General features: G+C 45.8%; 1 protein-coding gene across 5 annotated transcripts in view; it reads right to left on the bottom strand.

Moving 5' to 3' along the window:
- Positions 1-290: 290 nt before the first annotated feature.
- LOC137355290 (tolloid-like protein 2) overlaps positions 291-22,356 on the bottom strand; it is a 230,483-nt gene continuing 208,417 nt past the window's right edge. For 2 of the 5 annotated variants that reach the window (XM_068020251.1, XM_068020252.1), the window contains 7 exons: positions 20,640-20,800; positions 14,193-14,373; positions 13,044-13,169; positions 11,302-11,429; positions 8,667-8,880; positions 7,785-8,035; positions 291-1,902 (listed from right to left, as the gene is read on the bottom strand). In XM_068020251.1, coding sequence (XP_067876352.1) covers positions 1,768-1,902; positions 7,785-8,035; positions 8,667-8,880; positions 11,302-11,429; positions 13,044-13,169; positions 14,193-14,373; positions 20,640-20,800 — 1,196 coding nt within the window. In that variant the 3' untranslated portion in view covers positions 291-1,767. Of the gene's footprint in view, positions 1,903-7,784; positions 8,036-8,666; positions 8,881-11,301; positions 11,430-13,043; positions 13,170-14,192; positions 14,374-20,639; positions 20,801-22,356 lie in introns of those variants that run through there. The other 3 variants (XR_010970902.1, XM_068020254.1, XM_068020255.1) reach the window with 3 other exon arrangements.

The raw sequence follows: 22,356 nt of genomic DNA, 5'->3' as shown, positions 1-22,356 counted from the left end.
TTCATCCCCTTATCTACAGTCCATGTACACGGATGGTACAGAGGCTACAATGCTTCCAGCATTGTCTCAGTATCTGCAAGGGTATTGGCCAACTGGCACTGTATTGCCATTGATGGGGTGTTGACCTGGCACTGCCTGCACCACCTCCCTCCAAACAACCTTTTCTGGGATCTTCCCGTCTTTGGTTCCAAATAGCACTGCCCTTCTTCACCCCATGAACCAATGTTAATCCTCACAAGTGGACGATCACACTTTGTACAACCTCATCAATGAATGGTCTACTTCAGATCTTTAATGAACCTTTTAAAAAAGTATTTTTTTATTTTAGTTCCAACAGAAAAAAAGAAACTATAAATCAGGAATAATGCATTTTTGGCAAACTTTGTACCTTTCAGGCACTTAAACTCCACAGACAGCCCATAAGATCATACCTCGAGTGTATTTTTTCTGTATATTTTAAAGGGATGATGGTGTAATGCTTGGGAGGTTCTGCTTCTGTAGACAGGCATCAGGGCAGGTCTGGAGTATTTTGTGATAAATGCATTGCATGTATTTGCAATGAACACCTCACTGCTTTCTTTTGGGCCTCCTTATCTCGAGAGACAATGGATACGCGTCTGGAGGTGGTCAGTGGTTACCTCACTGCTTTAAATATAACACAAGGGTGTAATCAGTTGGAGCAATAGCAGAACAACTTGCACTCATCCGCACCCCGGTCATACTGTGTTTTTGTCTTAGGAATAAATAATCAACAGAACATTATTCAGCTACATCAAATGTCTACAACCATCTACCAAATGCTTCCTTTACAAACATCAAACGCACAGGAGCAGCAGACAGTACTGTATAATATTTCACTAGAATTAAGGCTTACTTTTCTGCTCTTTCTCATGCATATATAATTGCGTTGGGTTAAAAACAGCTCTCGGAATAGAATCACTCGTAGTTTCCATGCAAACGCAGAGACCTTTTGAAATTTTGCATTTCTGAAAGTATCCAAGCATTTTTTTCAAATAATTTTTCTAGCATTTTTTTTCAATATAACATAATAACCATTTCACAGCCGCTTGAGTTTCAGGCTGGCTTGCGACAAAACATCCCCAACCTTTTTTTAATACAGTAGCACCTGTTGCTCTCTCTCATATTCATGTTGTACTTAATATTGGAGGAGCTTAACAACTTAATATATATTTTTAAAACCGAGTGGTATCAATCTCTCCACCCCTATTTCGTGTAACATTTCAAGGGTTGAAAGAACTATTCCCAGCTTCTCAAAGTTTCAAATGCCTGTGTTCTGTGACAACAGCAATACCACAACCTGTTGTGTTCTTCCAACATGGAAGAGTCGTGATGAGAGTGCCGCAGCTGGTGGAGTGTTTTGAAACACGATGCTTCCATATGTTGTGTTACTCATACGGAAAAGCATGTCCTAAAAGCAAGAAAGAGGAATCCCTTAATAATTGGGATAGGAAGGATTGAGATGGGAAGGGAAGGGAGGGGAAATTAATTGCAAGAAGTCACAGTGTTTTACACAGTTTTTTTCGGGCTACAATAATTGGATAAACGAAACACTTTCTGAAATAATGGGGTACATAACATCGAAATAATATTTTGGATATGAACAGGGTTTATTTTCTGGTCCAGAATCATAGTCAATTTGAACCAAAACCATAAATGGCTCTCAATTCCGACTCTCCTGGGTCCAAGGTACAATCGTAGAAAAACACAATGTTCTCTCTGTAGCTCCTTTTTCAGGCTCTTATCTGGCTATTTCCTCATGTGCAACTCATCTTGAAATTTTGTGCTTGTGTATCGAGCGTGAAAACCTTTCTTATTGATGGTGTCGTCAGTGTGGAATCGGATCATTATTGAGTCACCTGCAGAGTATATCTCCTCCGGGGGCTAGAGGAAAGGAAATGAGAGTTAATCCAGTTTCACCTCCAGGTGTCTGTTAGTTCAGTTTTTTACTAAATGTATTTTGTGCTGTGATCGAGGTCAGGGATGTTAGTGCCAGAGTTTGACCGCAGGTTCCAGTGTAGAGACACCCAAACTCTTCCCACTGCCATTTCTGATTGAAACAAAGTTTTAGCCTAAACGCTGTGTTACATCTGACTCAATGGCTGCAGAATGTACAGTGTTGTTTCCTGAATATTTATAGCCCATTTAAACATTCCTCCAATTGAGGCATTATCAACAGCCTAAACAAAATTAAATATAACTTTTTAAAATGATGTTCCCAACTTTAATGAAATAAAGGGAGGAAACACAATTAGTCAACCAATCATATAACGTTCCCAGACTAAAATAAATCATCTGACCCAACACTCCATGCTGCTGAAGTCTAATCCCACTCCCCTACTCACTCCATGTACCCTTTAATATCCCACCCAGTCTAATCCCACTCCCCTACTCACTCCATGTACCCTTTAATATCCCACCCAGTCTAATCCCACTCCCCTACTCACTCCATGTACCCTTTAATATCCCACCCAGTCTAATCCCACTCCCCTACTCACTCCATGTACCCTTTAATATCCCACCCAGTCTAATCCCACTCCCCTGCTCACTCCACGTACCCTTTAATATCCCACCCAGTCTAATCCCACTCCCCTGCTCATTCCCCATACCCTTTAATATCCCACCCAGTCTAATCCCACTCCCCTGCTCACTCCATGTACCCTTTAATATCCCACCCAGTCTAATCCCACTCCCCTGCTCACTCCATGTACCCTTTAATATCCCACCCAGTCTAATCCCACTCCCCTGCTCACTCCACGTACCCTTTAATATCCCACCCAGTCTAATCCCACTCCCCTGCTCACTCCACGTACCCTTTAATATCCCACCCAGTCTAATCCCACTCCCCTGCTCATTCCCCATACCCTTTAATATCCCACCCAGTCTAATCCCACTCCCCTGCTCACTCCATGTACCCTTTAATATCCCACCCAGTCTAATCCCACTCCCCTGCTCACTCCATGTACCCTTTAATATCCCACCCAGTCTAATCCCACTCCCCTGCTCACTCCACGTACCCTTTAATATCCCACCCAGTCTAATCCCACTCCCCTGCTCACTCCACGTACCCTTTAATATCCCACCCAGTCTAATCCCACACCCCTGCTCATTCCCGGTACCCTTCGTCATGCAGAACCCCAACTGCCAAGAATGAGGCATATTAATTTTGTCATATGAACATTGATTTTAAACTGCTGCTGGAGTGAAGAAATGACTTGTTTGCAGATCACCAGTCACAGGACTGGAAGGACATTTGCATACTAAGAGACAGTGCTTGTGGAGATAAAGGACTATTCCCTGCTCCAATTAACCCAAATGGATTTTGATCACTAGATATTGAAGGTGTAAGGAAGCACATTCTAGAGACTGCTAAGGTAATACAATCCACAAACCTCGCAGGAGAGACTGTTCCAAATAAGGAACTAGTCACATGACTAAACTGCTGGGCAACCAGGGGTTTTTTGAAACGTGCCACACAGAAGGCAGTGTGCAACTGAAGCTGGAACAAGGAAGCCTCTCTCTCTCTCTCTCTTTCTTTCGAGCCACGGACCCACGGAAGACCTCAAGAGAGAAAAGACGCCTACATCGGGACAAATTGAAGCGTGAGCTGGGCTCCAACGAATTGCAAGACCTACCGGCAACCAAAGACTCCACATTGAACTTAAAGGATTGCAACTACCAGATATTGCCTCAAACTTTTCCCCTTTATTCCTTCTACTTTTTCTGTCTCTATCTGCGTGTGTGTTTACCGCGTGTGCGTGCTAGCGTGGTCGCATCGCATATTCGTAGTTGTTAACCAGATTAAAGTTTAAGATGAATAAACTTCTACCTTTCTTGTTTAAATCTAAGGAAACCTGTTTGATTTCTTTGCCTTGCAATTGGAACAGTGAACAAGGGTTCACTAAGAGGGAGCTAAAAACACGGTGTTTTAAAATTAAACCCTGTTACGGTTAAACCAGGCAAAGACTGAGAGGGAACCCCCGAGACCCCTTCTCACCTGGTCGGAACACCTTTAATATCCCACCCAGTCTAATCCCACTCCCCTGTTCACTCCCCATTCCCTTCAATATCCCGAGTCTAATTCCACTCTCCCCCTCACTCCCCATTCCCTTCAATATCCCGAGTCTAATCCCACTCTCCCCCTCACTCTCCATTCCCTTTAATATCCCACCCAGTCTAATCCCACTCTCCCGCTCATTCCCCGTACACTTTAATATCCCACTCTTCAGTTTGCTCCACATAATGTTTAAAACCCCTCCCAGTCTGATACCACTCTCCTGAAGGCAATGATTACTGCTGTGCTATGGGTCTACTGACAATAACATGCACAGGTTGGCTCTGATACTTTGTGTAACTGAGCCTGATGTGTGAGTGTTGGCAGGAAAGACAGCCATGTCAGACATTACAGGGAAACATGCTGCTGTCCTCAACACCCCCTGCTGAAGCTACATCAGAATCTAGGGGTGCTGAGGCCAATTGAAATGATCATCTTACTCAGCACAGATTAAGGGTGAAATCTTGAGATCTTCTTAGTATATGTCACTCAGTACCAACACAGACAGCATCAGTCTACTAGCTATTGAATGGGGGGAATCCATTCTTTTGTTTGCAAGCAGGCCTTGTCCTTCCCACTCAAAGAACAAACAACAATGAACAAAGAACAGTACAGCACAGGAACAGGCCATTCGGCCCTCCAAGCCTGCACCGTTCTTGATGCCTGTCTAAACGAAAACCTTCTGCACTTCTGGGGACCATATCCCTCTATTCCCATCCCATTCATGTATTTGTCAAGATGTCTCTTAAACGTCACTATCGTACCTGCTTCCATCACCTCCCCCGGCAGCAAGATCCAGGCACTCACCACCCTCTGTGTAAAAAAACTTGCCTCGTACATCCCCTCTAAACTTTGCCCCTCTCATCTTAAACCAATGTCCCCTAGTAACTGACTCTTCCACCCTGGGAAAAAGCTTCTGACTATCCACTCTGTCCATGCCACTCATAACTTTGTAAACCTCTATCATGTCGCCCCTCCACCTCCGTCGTTCCAGTGAAAACAATCCGGGTTTATCCAGCCTCTCCTCATAGCCAATGCCCTCCAGACCAGGCAACATCCTGGTAAACCTCCTCTGTACCTTCTCCAAAGCCTCCACGTCCTTCTGGTAGTGTGGCGACCAGAATTGTACGCAATATTCCAAGTGTGGCCTAACTAAGGTTCTGTACAGCTGCAGCATGACTTGCCAATTTTTATACTCTATGCCCTGACTGATGAAGGCAAGCATGCCGTATGCCTTCTTGACTACCTTATCCACCTGCGTTGCCACTTTCAGTGACCTGTGGACCTGTACGCCCAGATCTCTCTGCCTGTCAATACTCCTAAGGGTTCTGCCATTTACTGTATACTTCCCACCTGTATTAGATATTCCAAAATGCATTACCTCACATTTGTCCGGATTAAACTCCATCTGCCAATTCTCCGCCCATGTCTCCAACCGATCTATATCCTGCTGTATCTTCTGACAATCCTCATCACTATCCGCAACTCCAGCAACCTTTGTGTCTTCCGCAAACGTACTAATCAGACGAGCTACATTTTCCTCCAAATCATTTATATATACTACAAACAGCAAAGGTCCCATCACTGATCCCTGCGGAACACCACTAGTCACAGCCCTCCATTCAGAAAAGCACCCTTCCACTGCTACCCTCTGTCTTCTATGACCGAGCCAGTTCTGTATCCATCTTGCCAGCTCCCCTCTGATCCCGTGTGACTTCACCTTTTTCACCAGTCTGCCATGAGGGACCTTGTCAAAGGCTTTACTGAAGTCCATATAGACAACATCCACCACCCTTCCTTCATGAATCATCTTCGTCACTTCCTCAAAAAACTCGATCAAGTTAGTGAGACATGACCTCCCCTTCACAAAACCAAGCTGCCTCTCGCTAATAAGTTCATTTGTTTCCAAATGGGAGTAAATCCTGTCCCGAAGAATCCTCTCCAATAATTTCCCTACCACTGATGTAAGGCTCACCGGCCTGTAATTTCCTGGATTATCCTTGGTACACTTCTTAAACAAAGGAGCAACATTGGCTATTCTCCAGTCCTCTGGACATCACCTGTAGCCAATGAGGATACAAAGATTTCTGTCAAGGCCCCAGCAATTTCTTCCCTTGCCTCCCCCAGTATTCTGGGGTAGATCCCATCAGGCCCTGGGGACTTATCTACCTTAATGCTTTGCAAGAGGCCCAACACCTCCTCCTTTTTGATAACGACATGACCCTGACTATCTACACTCCCTTCCCTAGACTCATCATCTACCAAGTCCTTCTCTTTGGTGAATACTGATGCAAAGTACTCATTTAGTACCTCGCCCATTTCCTCTGGCTCCACACATAGATTCCCTCCTCTGTCCTTGAGTGAACAAAGAACAAAGAACAGTACAGCACAGGAACAGGCCATTCGGCCCTCCAAGCCTGTGCCGATCTTGATGCCTGCCTAAACTAACACCTTCTGCACTTCCGGGTCCCATATCCCTCTATTCCCTTCCTATTCATGTATTTGTCAAGATATCTCTTAAACGTCGCTATCGTATCTGCTTCCACCACCTCCCCTGGCAGCAAGTTCCAGGCACTCACCACCCTCTGTGTAAAAAAACTTGCCTCGCACATCCCCTCTAAACTTTGCCCCTCGCACCTTAAACCTATGTCCCCTAGTAACTGACTCTTCCACCCTGGGAAAAAGCTTCTGACTATCCACTTTGCCCATGCCGCTCATAACTTTGTAAACCTCTATCATGTCGCCCCTCCACCTCCGTCGTTCCAGTGAAAACAATCCGAGTTTTTCCAACCTCTCCTCATAGCTAATGCCCTCCAGACCAGGCAACATCCTGGTAAACCTCTTCTGTACCCTCTCCAAAGCCTCCACGTCCTTCTGGTAGTGTGGTGACCAGAATTGCACGCAATATTCTAAGTGTGGCCTAACTAAGGTTCTGTACAGCTGCAACATGACTTGCCAATTTTTATACTCTATGCCCCGACCAACGAAGGCAAGCATGCCGTATGCCTTATTGACTACCTTATCCACCTGCGTTGCCACTTTCAGTGACCTGTGGACCTGTACGCCCAGATCTCTCTGCCTGTCAATACTCCTAAGGGTTCTGCCATTTACTGTATACCTCCCACCTGCATTAGACCTTCCAAAATGCATTACCTCACATTTGTCCGGATTAAACTCCGTCTGCTATTTCTCCGCAAAGGGCCAACCCTTTCCCTGGTTACCCTCTTGCTCTTTATATACGTATAAAAAGTCTTGGGATTCTCCTTAATCCTGTTTGACAATGACTTTTCATGACCCCTTTTAGCCCTCCTGACTCCTTGCTTAAGTTCCTTCCTACTTTCTTTATATTCCTCAAGGGCTTCGTCCGTTCCCAGCCTTCTAGCCCTTACAAATGTTTCCTTTTTCTTTTTGACTAGACTCACAATATCCCGCGTTATCCAAGGTTCCTGAAACTTACCAAACTTATCCTTCTTCCTCACAGGAACATGCTGGTCCTGGATTCTAATCAACTGACATTTGAAAGACTCCCACATGTCAGATGTTGATTTACCCTCAAACAGCCGCCCCCAATCTAAATTCTTCAGTTCCTGCCTAATATTGTTATAATTAGCCTTCCCCCAATTTAGCACCTTCACCCGAGGACCACTCTTATCCTTATCCACAAGTACCTTAAAACCAACGGAATTATGGTCACTCATTTCTGAAGCCTTACCCCTGATCCACAGAATCTCCCCAGTCTGGGGGCAACACTCTCATGGCCATCGTAGAGCTCCATGTAGTCGTATCCACAGTCAGCTTCCTCCTCGATTTCAAACGTCTGAAATATCAGCTCCACCCCATAGCCGTCTTCCGCCACAATCACCCAGTCACAGTGCGACTGGCCAGGGTAGTTACTGTCTCCGAACTGCGCGTGCGAATACAGATGTTTGGTTCTGATCTCGGCCTTGAGCTGTCCCCCACACTCTGAAAAGCAATGAATTGTTGGATTGTTTAAAGTTCACAGACAAAACCCTCTCTGCTGTACTGTTGTGGGAGTCCATGAAAACCAAACAAGTATCATGCAGCTTGTGTGTTTCGCAGATGTAGTGTTCACTGAGGCTAGTACTGTGAATGCAACACCACCCATTCAGGTAGTTTAATATCAGCATCAAATACCGCATTATAATTCTCTCCATTCTATACTGAAGATGCCACCCAGATCCATTTTCAGAAGAATATGATGCCTCTCGGTGAGTTTAATAATTGAGTGCCAACTAGTGCTGGATAAGGGCCTGTTTGGCCCTAATCCATTAGCAAGTGTGCCAAGACAGCTCAAACCCATTCCACATTACAGGGGAGCTCGTACTGTTATATCCAAGGCGGTGGCAGTACTGGGAATTTGTCACCGGGTAAACATTTCTCACAAACATTTCAGTGAAGTTGACTTGGATCAGAATGGCCACAGCTTCAGTTTATACCAAGTGGTATGATGCAGCCCAGCACCAGAGGCCTCCAAAGTTACAGCTCTAATCGCAGGACCGTTTGCAGACATTCTTATGAAGATATTATCCCTTTGAGATGAGTTTTTGGTGTAAATCACAGTCACTGTCCTCACCTGTGCTGTGTTTTGCCTGAAATCCTTTTCTCTGTACTGAAGCATCAGAGAAGAATTTGATGAACATTTTGCTCCCTGTGGCGATGACAGGTTCTGGTTTTCTGCTGCCACAGTAACGCCCCAGAATGTCGGACCTTTCATCGGGCCCATCGTAAACCTCCAGATGATCATAAACACATTCCTGATGCTGTTCAATTTCAAACTCGATGAAGGACTATTGGGCAAAAGTTCAAAGGATTTAGTGTCATCACTGGTGAGGCAAGTGTCTATCCAATCTATGAGAGTAGATTACTTCTAATCTCAAATCTTACTTCAAACGCTGCCCCCTACTACACCAATGGGATATTTTCCCGAATCACCTCTCCAAGTGCATACAAACATATGAATTAGGAGCAGGAGTAGGCCACTCGGCCCCTCGAGCCTGCTCCACCATTCAATAAAATCATGGCTGATCTGATTGTAACCTCAGCTCCACATTCTCGCCTACCCCTGATAACCTTCCACCCCCTTGCTCATCAAGAATCTATCTACCTCTGCCTTAAAATATCCAAAGACTCTGCTTCCATGCTTTTTGAGGAAGAGAATTCCAAAGACTCACGACCCTGAGAAAAAAAGTCTCCTCATCTCTGTCTTAAATCGGCAGCCTCCTTATTTTTAAATAGTGACCCTTAATTCTAGATTCTCCCGCAAAAGGAAACATCATTTCCACATCCACCCTGTCAAAACCCCTCAGGATCTTACATGTTACAATCAAGTTGCCTTTTACTCTTCTAAATTCCAGAGGATACAAGCCTGGCCTGTCCAATCTTTCCTCATAAGACAGCCCGCCCATTCCAGATATTAATCTAGTAAACCTTTCTGAACTGCCTCCAACGCATTAACATCCTTCCTTAAATAAGGAGACCAATACTGGACACAGTATGTGTACTCACCAGATATGGAGTTACCAAGGCCCTGTATAGCTGTAGCATAACTTCCCTACTTTTGTATTCAATTCCCCTCGCAATAAATGATAATATTCTATTAGCTTTCCTAATTACTTGCTGTACCTGCATACTAACCTTTTGTGATTCATGCACTAGGATACCCTGATCCCGCTGCATCTCAGAGCTCTGCAATCTCTCACTAGTTAAACAATATGTTTCTTTTTTATTCTTCCTGCCAAAATGGACAATTTCACAATTTACCACATTATACTCCATTTGCCAGATCTTTGCCCACTCACTTAAGGAGGCTACAAAGGGATATAGATAGCTTATGTCCTCTTCACAACTTACTTTCCTCCCTATCTTTGTGTCATCAGCAAATTTAGCAATCATACCTTTGGTCCCTTCATCCAAATCATTGATATAAATTGTAAAATGTTCTAGAAAAAATAATTCGGGACAAAATCAATAGTCACATGGACAAATGCAAGTTAATTAAGGAAAGCCAGCATGGATTTCTTAAGGGAAAATCATGTTTAACTAACTTGCTGGAGTTTTTTTGAGGAGGTAACAGAACGAGTTGATGAGGGCAATGCTGTTGATGTGGTGTACATGGACTTTCAAAAGGCATTTGACACAGTACCACTGTGGAGCCTGGTATTCATCTTAAAGCTTGTTCACTGTAAGAGACTTTTCTCTCTTAGGGTTCATGTGTCTTCAGTGGATTCAGAGGCTTGCAAAAAAGAGATGGGAGCAGACAGACAGGAGAGGCTGTGGTGAGCCAGCCAGGAGAGATCTTCTCAGTCCAGGAGCATTCTGCTTTCTGCCCAAGCTGTTTGTACAAACGCAAAAAACCTCAGGTTGCCCAGAAGGTCATGTGACTAGCTGGTTCGACCATGTCCGTTTGTGTATTCGGCCATCTTAGCAGTCAACCTGGAATGTGAGCTCCCCCACCTTCAATGCCTGGTGATCAAAAGTCCATTGTGGGTTGAATGTGTCAGGGAATGATCTTTTGTCCTTTCCAAACACTGTCTGTTAATATGCAAATATTTTTCCAGCCAATATCTGGCAATTTTTTAAAGCAAGTCCTTTCTTCACATCAACAACAGTTTGAAATTTAATGTTCATGTGGCGAAATTAATATGCCTCATGTTTGGCAGGTGGGGGCCTGTATGACAAGGGTTTAGCATTGCTTCTTGGATTTTGTACTCCATTGGCTGTTAAGCACTTTGGGACATCTTGTGGCTATGAAAGATGCTATATAAATGCAATTCAGCTTAAACATTCACTCCCTCCACCAATGGCGCACAGTGTGTACCATCTACAAGATGCACTGCAGCAACTCACCAAGAATCTTTCGACGGCACCTTCCAAACCTGCAACCTCTACCACCTAGAAGGACAAGGGCAGCAGATGCATGGGAACACCACCATCTGCAAGTTCCCCTCCAAGCCACACACCATCCTGACTTGGAACTATATCACCGTTCCTTCACTGTCGCTGGGTCAAAATCCTGAAACTCCTTTCCTAACAACACTGTGGGTGTACCTACCCCACATGGACTGCAGCGGTTCAAGAAGGCAGCCCACCACCAACTTTTCAATTAGGGATGTGCAAACGCCCACATCCCATGAATGAATAAAAAAGTCTTTCTTCCTGATTCACATCTAGAATTGAGCATCAGCTGTGCATAAAATGAAAACATTTACCAGCTTGACCCTGTGACCAGGAATAGCAGAAATTGCCCATGTGCACTCCTTGCGACTGGGGTACTTGTCCGGCCAGTTTGGGCTAGTGATCACTCCCTCGGCGCTGCTGATTTTGTGTTCACAGCCAGCTGTAGGGGAAGCAGTGGAAGGTTTTTGATGAAAATTATGTAGGCGTGAACTAAATTCAATTTAGAACTTCAACACTTTAGCAGAGAGACAGGAGAGTGACCCAGACAGTCAGCTGTTGGGGTACATTCTGGCTTCAGAGATCCCTGCAACTTCACCATTTTCAGGCTGTGAGTGTCAGGGAGCTAGCTGATCGAGAAGATCGCAAGGGATCAAGTCCCACTCCAGACAGTTCAGCACATCATGCAGGCTATCACTGCAGTACAATACTGAGCTGTATATACACGCACACACACACAGAGCACAGTCACTGGATAATAAATCAGGAGCTAAACAGCACGTAGACTCTCAACTCCTTCAGTGCGGGCTGGATTTGAAGTCTTCTTTACAGGTGAAAGGTCAGTGTCAAGCTCACTGGGTCATGGAATCCATCAAAAATACAAATTTGAATTCAGTAATCCATTCCCGAGGTAAATATATTCCCCATTTCATAATTAGAGACCAACTGACAGTATTAGCGAGATCGAAGTCCCATTGGCCTCTCTCAAACTCTGTAAACTCGCTGCTAATTCTATTACAAAGACTTCCACAAACATCCACCTCAACATAAAAGCAAAATACTGCAGATGCTGGAAATCTGAAATGAAAACAAGAAATGCTGGAATCACTCAGCAGGTCTGGCAGCATCTGTGCAGAGAGAAGCAGAGTTAACGTTTCAGGTCAGTGACCCTTCATCAGAACTGTACTGATAACACTTCAGATCTCTGACCTTTTAACTCTGTCCCTCTGTCCACAGATGCTGCCTGACTGCTGAGTATTTCCAGCATTTTTTTGTTTCAATCCCACCTCAACATATCTCCCTCTGAAATATTCCTCCAGGTTCGACTATTCCAACGCTCTCCCAACCCCATGAACTCCAAACTCATCCCAAACTCTGTTGCTCACCTCCGATCCCATTCATTCCTGTACTCACTGGCCTACCTTCGGTCCTGGGTGAACATTTCATATTTAACATTTTCCTCCTTGTCTTCAACTCTCTCCGTGGCCTCACCCCTCCCTATCTCTGCAACCTCCTCCTCCAGCCTGATAACCGTTTCACCTGCACCCTCAAACTCTCCATTCCTCTGACTCTAATCTTGTGAATTTCCCCCCTCATTTCACTCCACCACTGACTTCAGCTGCCTCGACCCCACACTCTGGAATTCCCTTCCTAAACCTACCGCCTTTAGTTCAGCATCGTAATTATTCCTCTGGGAAACATCTTGGGATTTTTTTTTTACATCAAAGGCGCAATCTCTAAATACAAGTTGTCATTAAAGAACTCCCTACATAATAACATAACAAGCTGAGGTGAGGCCTGTGGATGTGCCTGGCTTCTATATAAATGCACACTCTATCTACGAAGAAACTGAGAGCTACAGACAAAGGCACAGAAGAGTTTCCAGTCTATTATTAAAGCTTTTTCAAAGCAGGGTCCCTGTGATCTTTATGACAGGCTGGATAAGACGATTTCCCCCTCAACACTTACAATTATTTCTGGCCTGTATGCCACTCCCGTCCTGCGCTCTTAGCAATAAATGAGTCCATGAGAGAGATGGAGGGACAAACCCACTGACCTTCTTTACAGTCAAGGCCGTTTTCATGCAGCATGAAACTGTTGCGACACTGGCAAATGTAGCTCCCGAGCGTGTTCAGACACTCGTGCTGACAACCCCCGTTATCCACTGAGCACTCGTCTTTATCTGGGGACCGAAAGATCGTATGTCGTTAGGCATGAACACGCGGGCATGCTGCTCTTCACTGAGAAAGAGGACAAGAGAAGCACGAAAGGTCAAAGAGCAGCAGAGACCTGAGGCAAAATTACCAAGTGTTAATTCAGTATCACAGCCTGAGCATAGCAGGAGGAGGGAGCTGGAAACTGAGGAACTGCTCCATTCAGAGGCTCGGGGATCGAATTAGATGGATGATGAGATGTTGTGAGGAGGCTTAATTTTAACAGTGAGGATGGAGGGATACGGCCCTTGGCACATACAGGCTAACACCCTCACCATTGCAGAGTCACCATGTCCAGTCTAACCAGCAGAACCTAACAGTCACTGTCTCCCGGTAACCCGCCAGCTCTCACTGTGGCACAGCCCTCCAGGCCAGGGAAAACCACCATCATCGGGCCACAATTACACTAGACTGGTGAGCTGTGGTGGTCGCTGTGTGTCCCCAAAGCACTCACCGCAAAGTGGGTGTAAATAATGGCCTATTGTGGTTCTCAGGTACACCTGGGAGGTTAAGGGCGATTAGTGGGGGGTGGGGGGGGACCATCGGCAGGGAGGGGAATGAACATCAGGGAATCCAGTGGGAGCTGCGAGGAGGCTGGCGACATTCTACAGGGCTGCTGAGGAGGCTTTAGGAGTATTTTTGTAAAATTTAGTGACCTGCAGTGGTCCCTTTAAGGACCGTTGAGTAGCTGGCGTGAAGACCTGGTCACATTCAGGGCAGTTTCGGGAATGGAGCCTCAAACAGCTTGTTTCAGGCAGATGCTGGACACCTATACTTCAGCCTTTACCCGGGTGCATAATATAGCAGCCAGCTGCATTATTTGTTACCTAGGCGGCCAATTTCCATCTGGAGAACCAGAGTGGTGTCAATACATTTCTAGGACACGGGGTTCTCAGCGACACTTTTACCGGACGTTGAGATTCCCGCAATCCGGATAAAATTCACTTTGAAGTTCCTACCGTGTTGGGCCCTGGTGACAGAACCAGCCTCACCTGAGAAGAACTGCCCTTTAAAACCTTTCTTGGACACAGTGTTGTCAGACTTGAATTCAATCCGCATGTTGTTGAATTGGGATGTTATGATGTCGGGCTTTTCAGAGCCACAGAATCTGCCGTGTAGTTTGGATTCAGAGGACAGGCCGCTGTGAACCTCGACATAATCATACTTACAAACCTGGCAAAGCAAGCACATCTCCCTCAGAGTTCAGTATCCAATCAACAGCCACACAATACACTCAGAGCAAGACCCAATTCCCATTGACTCGATATTTCAGCAGAAGATCGATAAGTGCATGAAGAGGAGTTTACAAAGTGTAAGATCACCTTCAGCTTCCAGCCGCAGATGTTTAATGGGGTATTTAGTAGTGGTGATTTTTTTGCCTGTCTCCTCTAGACCTGCCCATTCTCTACCTCAGTGCTCAGGGAGTGGGAGGTTCAGTGTCACAAGTGGCACTGTTGATGTGCCCGTGCTGTGAGGAGCACTGTTACTTCACAAGGTGGTTTACCAGGCTCTTTGCCACTTCGTAAATGTTTCACATGAAATGGTGAGTTAATGAGCATTCCGGTTTTTAATATGATGTAAGGCATGAGACATGCATGCTAGACACTTTGGGAATCAATCCCCAGTATGTGCTGAGTAGGGGTGTTAAAACTGGCCTCATCACATCTGGACTAGGAAAGAGGAGGTAAATTCAGGTGAGTGAGTGAGTCATATATGTTGGAGTGTGCGTGTGCAATGGGAGTGTTAGGAGAGTGTGTGCTTGCATTGGGAGTTTGTGCATGTGTTGGGAGTGAGTGCGCACCTGTGAGTTGGGAGTGTGGGCATGAATAGAGGGCGTTGACTAACACATGGGATTATGATATTATTGCTATCACAGAGACGTGGTTGAGGGAAGGGCAGGACTGGCAACTCAATATTCCAGGGTATAGAATCTTCAGGCGTGACAGGGGAGGGGGTAAAAGAGGAGGTGGTATTGCACTGTTGATCAAGGAGCCAATTACTGCAGTAAGGAGGGATGATATCTTAGAAGGTTCCTCAAATGAGGCCATATGGGTAGAACTTAAAAACAAAAAGGGGGCAATCACTTGGCTGGGAGTGTACTACAGGTCTCCAAACAGTCAGGGAGAGATAGAGGAGCAGATATGTAGGCAAATCTCCGAGAGGTGTAAAAATAATAGTAGGGGATTTCAACTTCCCCAATATTAACTGCGATAGTATTAGTGCAAAAGGCTTAAAGGAGGCAGAATTCTTAAAGTGCATCCAGGAGAGTCCTACAAGAGAAGGGGCAGTACTGGACCTAATCCTAGGGAATGAAGCCAGACAAGTGGTAAAAGTGTCAGTGGGGGAGCATTTCGGGGATAGTGACCATAACTCTAAGATCTAAGGTAATTATGGAAAAGGACAAAGATGGACCAGAAATAAATGTACTGAAATGGGGGAAGGCTGATTTCAATATGATAAACAGGATCTGGCCAAAGTGGACTGGGAGCAGCTACTTGTAGGAAAGTCTACATCAGATCAGTGGGAGTCATTCAAAGAGGAAATAGTGAGAATTCATAGCAAACATGTACCCGTTAAGATGAAGGGTAGGACCAACAAGTCCAGGGAACTCTGGATGTCAAGGGATATAGAGGATTGGATCAGGAAAAAAAGGAGGCTTATGGCAGATTCAGAACACTGAAAACAGCGGAGACAACAGAGGAGTGTAGAAAGTGTACGGGGGTACTTAAAGTAATTAGGAGAGTGAAGAGGGGACATGAAAAAACACTGGCGGGAAAGATAAAGGAAAATCCAAAGGTGTTTTTATAAGTATATTAAGGACAAGAGCATAACTAGGGAAAGAGTAGGTCCCATTAGGGACCTAAGTGGAAAACTGTGTGTGGAGCGGGAGAACATAGGTGAGGTTTTAAATGATTACTTTTCATTTGCGTTCACTGTGGAGAAGGATGATGTAGGTGTAGAGATCAGGGAGGGGGAGTGTGATATATTAAACATATTAGCATTGAAGGGCACTGCTGCTCTCACATGCGTTCAAGTCTTGAGAAGAAGGAATTTTCCTCCACTCAAGATCAGATGGCAGGTTGTTCAACCTTGCCCATCTTGGAGCAAGGAGCAAAGTACGGAAAGTCCTCATCAGGGAACTCCTCTTTGCTGACGATGCTGCATTAACATCTCACACTGAAGAGTGTCTGCAGAATCTCATCGACAGGTTTGCGGCTGCCTGCAACGAATTTGGCCTAACCATCAGCCTCAAGAAAATGAACATCATGGGACAGAACGTCAGAAATGCTCCATTCACGCTCTGGAAGTGGTTCAAGAGTTCACCTACCTAGGCTCAACTATCACCAGTAACCTGTCTCTCGATGCAGAAATCAACAAGCGCATGGGAAAGGTGTCCGCTGCTGTGCCCAAACTGGCCAAGAGGGTGTGGGAAAATGGCGCACTGACACAGAACACAAAAGTTGGAGTGTTTCAAGCCTGTGTCGTCAGTACCTTGCTATACAGCAGCGAGGCCTGGACAACGTATGTCAGCCAAGAGCAACGTCTCAACTCATTCCAGCCTTGCTGCCTCCAAAGAATCCTTGGCATCAGGTAGCAGGATCGTATCTCCAACGCAGAAGTCCTCGAGGCGGCCAACATCCCCAACATATACACCCTACTGAGCCAGCGGCGCTTGAGATGGCTTGGCCATGTGAGCTGCATGGAAGATGGTAGGATCCCCAAGGACACATTGTACAGTGAGCTCGTCACTGGTATCAGACCCACCGGCCGTCCATGTCACCGCTTTAAAGACGTCTGCAAATGTGACATGAAGTCCTGTGACATTGATCACAAGTCGTGGGAGTCAGTTGCCAGTGATCGCCTGAGCTGGCGGACAGCCATAAAGGCAAGGCTAAAGAGTGGCGAGTCAAAGAGACTTAGCAGTTGGAAGGAAAAAAGACAGAAGCGCAAGGAGAGAGCCAACTGTGTAACAGCCCCGACAATCAATTTTATCTTCAGCACCTGTGGAAGAGTCTGTCACTCTAAAATTGGCCTTTATAGCCACTCCAGGCGCTGCTCCACAAACCACTGACCACCTCTAGGTGCTTACCCACTGTCTCTCGAGACAAGGAGGCCAAAGAAGAAGAAGATTAGCATTGAAAGGAGGAAGTATTAGCTGTTTGAGTGGGCTTAATAGTGGATAAATCCCCAGGCCCAGATGAGATGTATCCCAGGTTGTTATGTGAGGCAAGGGAGGAGATAGCAGTGACTCTGACACACATTTTCAAATCCTCTCTGGCCACAGGAGAGGTACCAGAGGACTGGAGGACAGAGAATGTGGTACCATTATTCAAGAAGGGTAGCAAGGATCAACCAGGTAATTACAGGCCAGTGAGTCTAACATCAGTGGTTGGGAAACTATTGGAAAAAAATTCTGAGGGACAGGATTAATCTACGCTTGGAGAGGCAGGGTAGTCAGCATGGCTTTGTCAGGGGGAGATCGTGTCTAACTAGATTGAGTTTTTCGAGGCGGTGACTAGATGTGTAAATGCAGGTAAAGCAGTTGAAGTAGCTACATGGACTTCAGTAAGGCTCCCGCATGGGAGATTGGTTAAGAAGGTAAAAGCCCATGGAATCCAGGACGATTTGGCAAATTGGATCCAAAATTGACTTAGTGGCAGGAGGTAGAGGGTAACGGTCGAGGGTTGTTTTTGTGATTGGAAGCCTGTGACCAGTGGTGTACCACAGTGATTGGTGCTGGGACCCTTGCTGTTTGTAGTGTACATTAATGATTTAGATGTAAATATAGGAGGTATGATCAGTAAGTTCGCAGATGACACGAAACTTGGTGGTGTTGTAAATAGTGAGGAGGAAAGCCTTAGATTACAGGACGATATAGATGGGCTGGTAAGATGGACGGAGCAATGGCAAATGGAATTTAATCCTGAGAAGTGTGAGGTGATGCATTTTGGGAGGACTAACAAGGCAAGGGAATATACAATGGATGGTAGGACCCTAAGAAGTACAGAGGGTCAGAGGGACCTTGGTGTATTTGACAATAGATCACTAAAGGCAGCAGCACAGGTGCATAAGAGCAGGGAGGTTATGATGGAGCTGTATAAAACGCTAGTTAGGCCACAGCTGGAGTACTGTGTACAGTTCTGGTCACCGCACTGTAGGAAGGATGTGATTGCACTGGAGAGGGTGCAGAGGAGAATCACCAGGATGTTGCCTGGGCTGGAGCATTTCAGCTATGAAGAGAGACTGGATAGGCTGGGGTTGTTTTCCTTAGAGCAGAGAAGGCTGAGGGGGTCCTGATTGAGGTATACAAAATTATGAGGGGCATTGATAGGTTAGATAGGAAGAAACTTTTTCCCTTAGCGTAGCGATCAATAACCAGGGGGCATAGATTTAAGGTAAGGGGCAGGAGGTTTAGAGGAGATTTGAGGAAAAAAAATTTCACTCAGAGGGTGGTTGGAATCTGGAACGCACTGCCTGAAGAGGTGGTAGAGGCAGGAACCCTCACAACATTTAAGAAGTATTTAGATGAGCACTTGAAACACCATAGCATACAAGGCTACGGGCCAAGTGCTGGAAAATGGGATTAGAATAGTTAGGTGCTTGATGGCCAGCACAGACACAATGGGCCGAAGGGCCTGTTTCGATGCTGTATAACTCTATGACTCTATGTCTTTGTAAGTTGGTGTGTGGTGTACATGTTGGAAATGTGGGTGGTCTATATGTTGGAAGTGTGTGTGCGTGTTGGTGTGCTGTGTATATGTTGCAGTGTTTTGTGAGTGTGTAAGGGGGAGGTTATTTGATGCCTTTGAATCAAACATCAGCAGGATATAGCACATTCTGGAGGAGAGAAAGCTGGAAATAATGAACAATTGGAGATGATTGTGGACACAGTCTCACAGTGAGAGAGTGAGGTCACCAGTTAACAGGCCAAAACAATAATGAACCTACAAAACTGTCACTCATCCTGTGATAAGCAGGTATCTGTGTAACTGAGACAAAGTCACCATTCTACCAGGGTCCCATTTCTAAAGATGTCTTTGGCTCCAAAGGATCCATTCTGCACCCAGACAATGTCATTCATTCTAGAATCAGTTTCCTTAGTTTAGACAAAGTCCAGAGGCTCGATGAAGAACTTAATAGGGCAGGAATTCCACCCAAACACAATCACTTGGAGGGGCAAGTGGACGATCCGTTAACAACCACGTTGCAGGCACCATCATAGAGTCATAGAGCCATTACGGCACAGCAGGAGGCCATTCAGCCCATCGAGTCCATGCCGGCTCTCTGTAGAGCAATTGAATCAGTTCTGATATCCCTGCTCTATCCCTGTAGCCTGCAAGTTTATTCTCTCACGTGCCCATCCAGGTTCCTTTTGAAATGATTCATCATCTTCCCTTCCACCACCCTTGTAGGCCGAATTCCAGGTCATTACCACTCGTTTTGCAAAAATGTTCTTCCTCATTGTATCGCTTGCCCAAAACCTTAAATCTGTGCCCCCTAGTCCTAATACCATCAGTTAATGGGAACAGCTTTGTCTACTTTATCTAAACCTGACCTAATCTTGTACACCTCTATCAAATCTCTCCTCAACCTCCTTGGCTTCTCCAACCTAACCTTGTAACTAAAATCCCCCATCCCTGGAACCATTCTGGTAAATCTCCTCTGCACCCTCTCAAGGACCCTCACATCCTTTCTAAAGTGTGGTGACCAGAACTGGCTATAATACTCCAGTTGGGGTCTAACCAGAGCTTTATTAAGGTTCAGAATAACTTCCCTGCTTTTGTACTCAATATCTCTATTTATGAGCCTCACAGCTCCAGGGACCCGGGTTCGATTCTGGGTGCTGCCTGTGCGGAGTTTGCAAGTTCTCCCTGTGTCTGCGTGGGTTTCCTCCGGGTGCTCCGGTTTCCTCCCACATGCCAAAGACTTGCAGATTGATAGGTTAATTGGCCATTATAAATTGCCCCTAGTATAGGTAGGTGGTAGGGAAATATAGGGACAGGTGGGGATGTGGTAGGAATATGGAATTACTGTAGGATTAGTATAAATGGGTGGTTGATGGTCGGCACAGACTCGGTGGGCCGAAGGGCCTGTTTCAGTGCTGTATCTCTAAACTAAACATGAAGCCCAGGATCCCACATGTTTTGCTAACCACTCTCTCAATGTATCCTGCCATCTTCAAAGATCGATGCACATGCATCCCCAGGTCCCTCTATCCCTGCACACTCTTTAGCACTGTACCATTAAGACTATATTGCCTCTCCCTATCCCACAGCAGATTAGAAGGAGCCCTATTTCCCCACAGGCAGAAATCACTATTGTCAGATTACCAAAAACTAACGACCAAATCCCACCAACATGCACAAACCAACATCTGGCCAACAGCCTCAAGATGCTCACTTACCAGGCACAACCAGTCAACGCGATTCATTACTTACGTCATTTCCCTCCAACTCAAAGGCCTCAAACTGCAGCGAGATCCGGTACTGGACTGGAGCCACCAGTTGCCACACGCAGTTCTTATTGGTCGGGTATTCCTTGGGCCAGCCTGGGCTGGTGACGGTGCCATTGAGTTTGGTGAGAAACCCACCGCATGCAGCTGGGGTACAATGGAACAAGAAGTCACTGTTGGCACGGCAATAAAGGCTGGCCAGAGCTTTAAACCAATGGCATAGGAGTTACCTTTCACCTAAATTTGAACATCACATTTCCAACAAGTAGTTTGTCAGAGATTTATATAAACAAACCAACTCACATTCTCACTTCAAGAGTAACACTTAGCTACAAACTGAAGGCAGTTTTAAACTTTACACTCTTATCCCTTAAAGTCTTTTATGTCAAAAGTCAATTCATTTGATTACTTTGATCCTTTCACTGCTGTGATATTCTATCCAACTAGGTTTAAAAACTCATGTCCCTCGTGCAGGATACGACAGGAAGGACAACATGGGGTCAGGAGAGAGATCAATACTGTCCCTGATCACAGCTGAAAAAGCCCCAAAGCACTTTACAGATACTGAATGATATTGTACATTGTTGCAGCCATCTTAAACACAGAAAGATCCCACAAACAGCAATGGCATGAGTGAGCAATTTATGTTTGGTGGTCCTGGTTCATTAATGAGTCATGGGATCAGACAGCCAAGTCCCTGGTTTAACGTCTCATCTGAAAGATGGCACCTCCGACAATGCTGCACGCCCTGAGTACTGCACTCAAGTGTTGGCTGAGCCATGCGGAGTGGGGTTTGAACCCACAATCTTCTGGGCAGAGGCGGGAGTTAAACTGTCGGTTAAACACACGGATAGTTAGGGCAGGCAGGAAAGGGGAGGAGAGGGCGAACAGGTCGAGGGAGGTAAGTGAAGGCAGGATAAGGGAGAGGGAGCGCAGGCAGGGGGAGGGAGAGGGAGTGGCGGGAGGACGGGCAGGTCAAGGCAGAGTGAGGGACGGGAGGTTGAGAGAGAGGGTAGGAGGGCAGAATGAAGGAGAGGGAGGAGGAAGGAGGGCAGATCAAGGGAGAGGAATTGGGAAAGCAGGTCGAGGGAGGCGAAGGCGGGCAGGTTGAAGGAGAGTGAGGGTGAGGGAAGATCGAGGGAGAGGGTGGGAGATCAGGACAAGGAAGATGAGGATTCTGGGAAGGATTGCGTTAAAGGTGGAGGCGAAGGAACAGGAATCTGATCCGCGCTGCGTAACATCGAGAACTTAAAGTTTTGTCAGTAAATCCATGAGGTGCCAGACTGGGTGTGATCGCACCACAGTGCATGTGTGTCTGAAACACTAAACTGCACCAAGTCCCCAGTTCAATCCCGGCTTTGTGCCGAATTAGTCCATCTCAGGCGGGACCCAGTCAGTCACTGTGACCCTAAACTGAGAAGCGGCAAATTTCCCGCTCCTGCTCATACCCAGATCGTCCCTGCGCGAACGGGAACTGAGTATGGCTGCGATGCCCTTAGCAGTCGAACAGCCTCCAAACACGCACTGCTTCAGTGTATTAACACCTAATCTGTACTAATGCTTTGTCTTTCAACACACCATTAACATATTGTTTGCCTTTGCTCCGTGACCTTTTGGTCAGCTATGTGGCCTGGTCCAATCTAGACCTCCTTTGTTATCTCTTGCCCCACCCCCACCTCACTTGCTTATAACCTGTGACTTTT

This window comes from Heterodontus francisci, chromosome 42 (assembly GCF_036365525.1).
Source record: "Heterodontus francisci isolate sHetFra1 chromosome 42, sHetFra1.hap1, whole genome shotgun sequence".
Lineage (NCBI taxonomy): Eukaryota > Metazoa > Chordata > Chondrichthyes > Heterodontiformes > Heterodontidae > Heterodontus > Heterodontus francisci.
The sequence above is the reverse complement of the archived record's forward strand: the minus strand, read 5'-3'. Positions and strand labels throughout refer to the sequence as shown.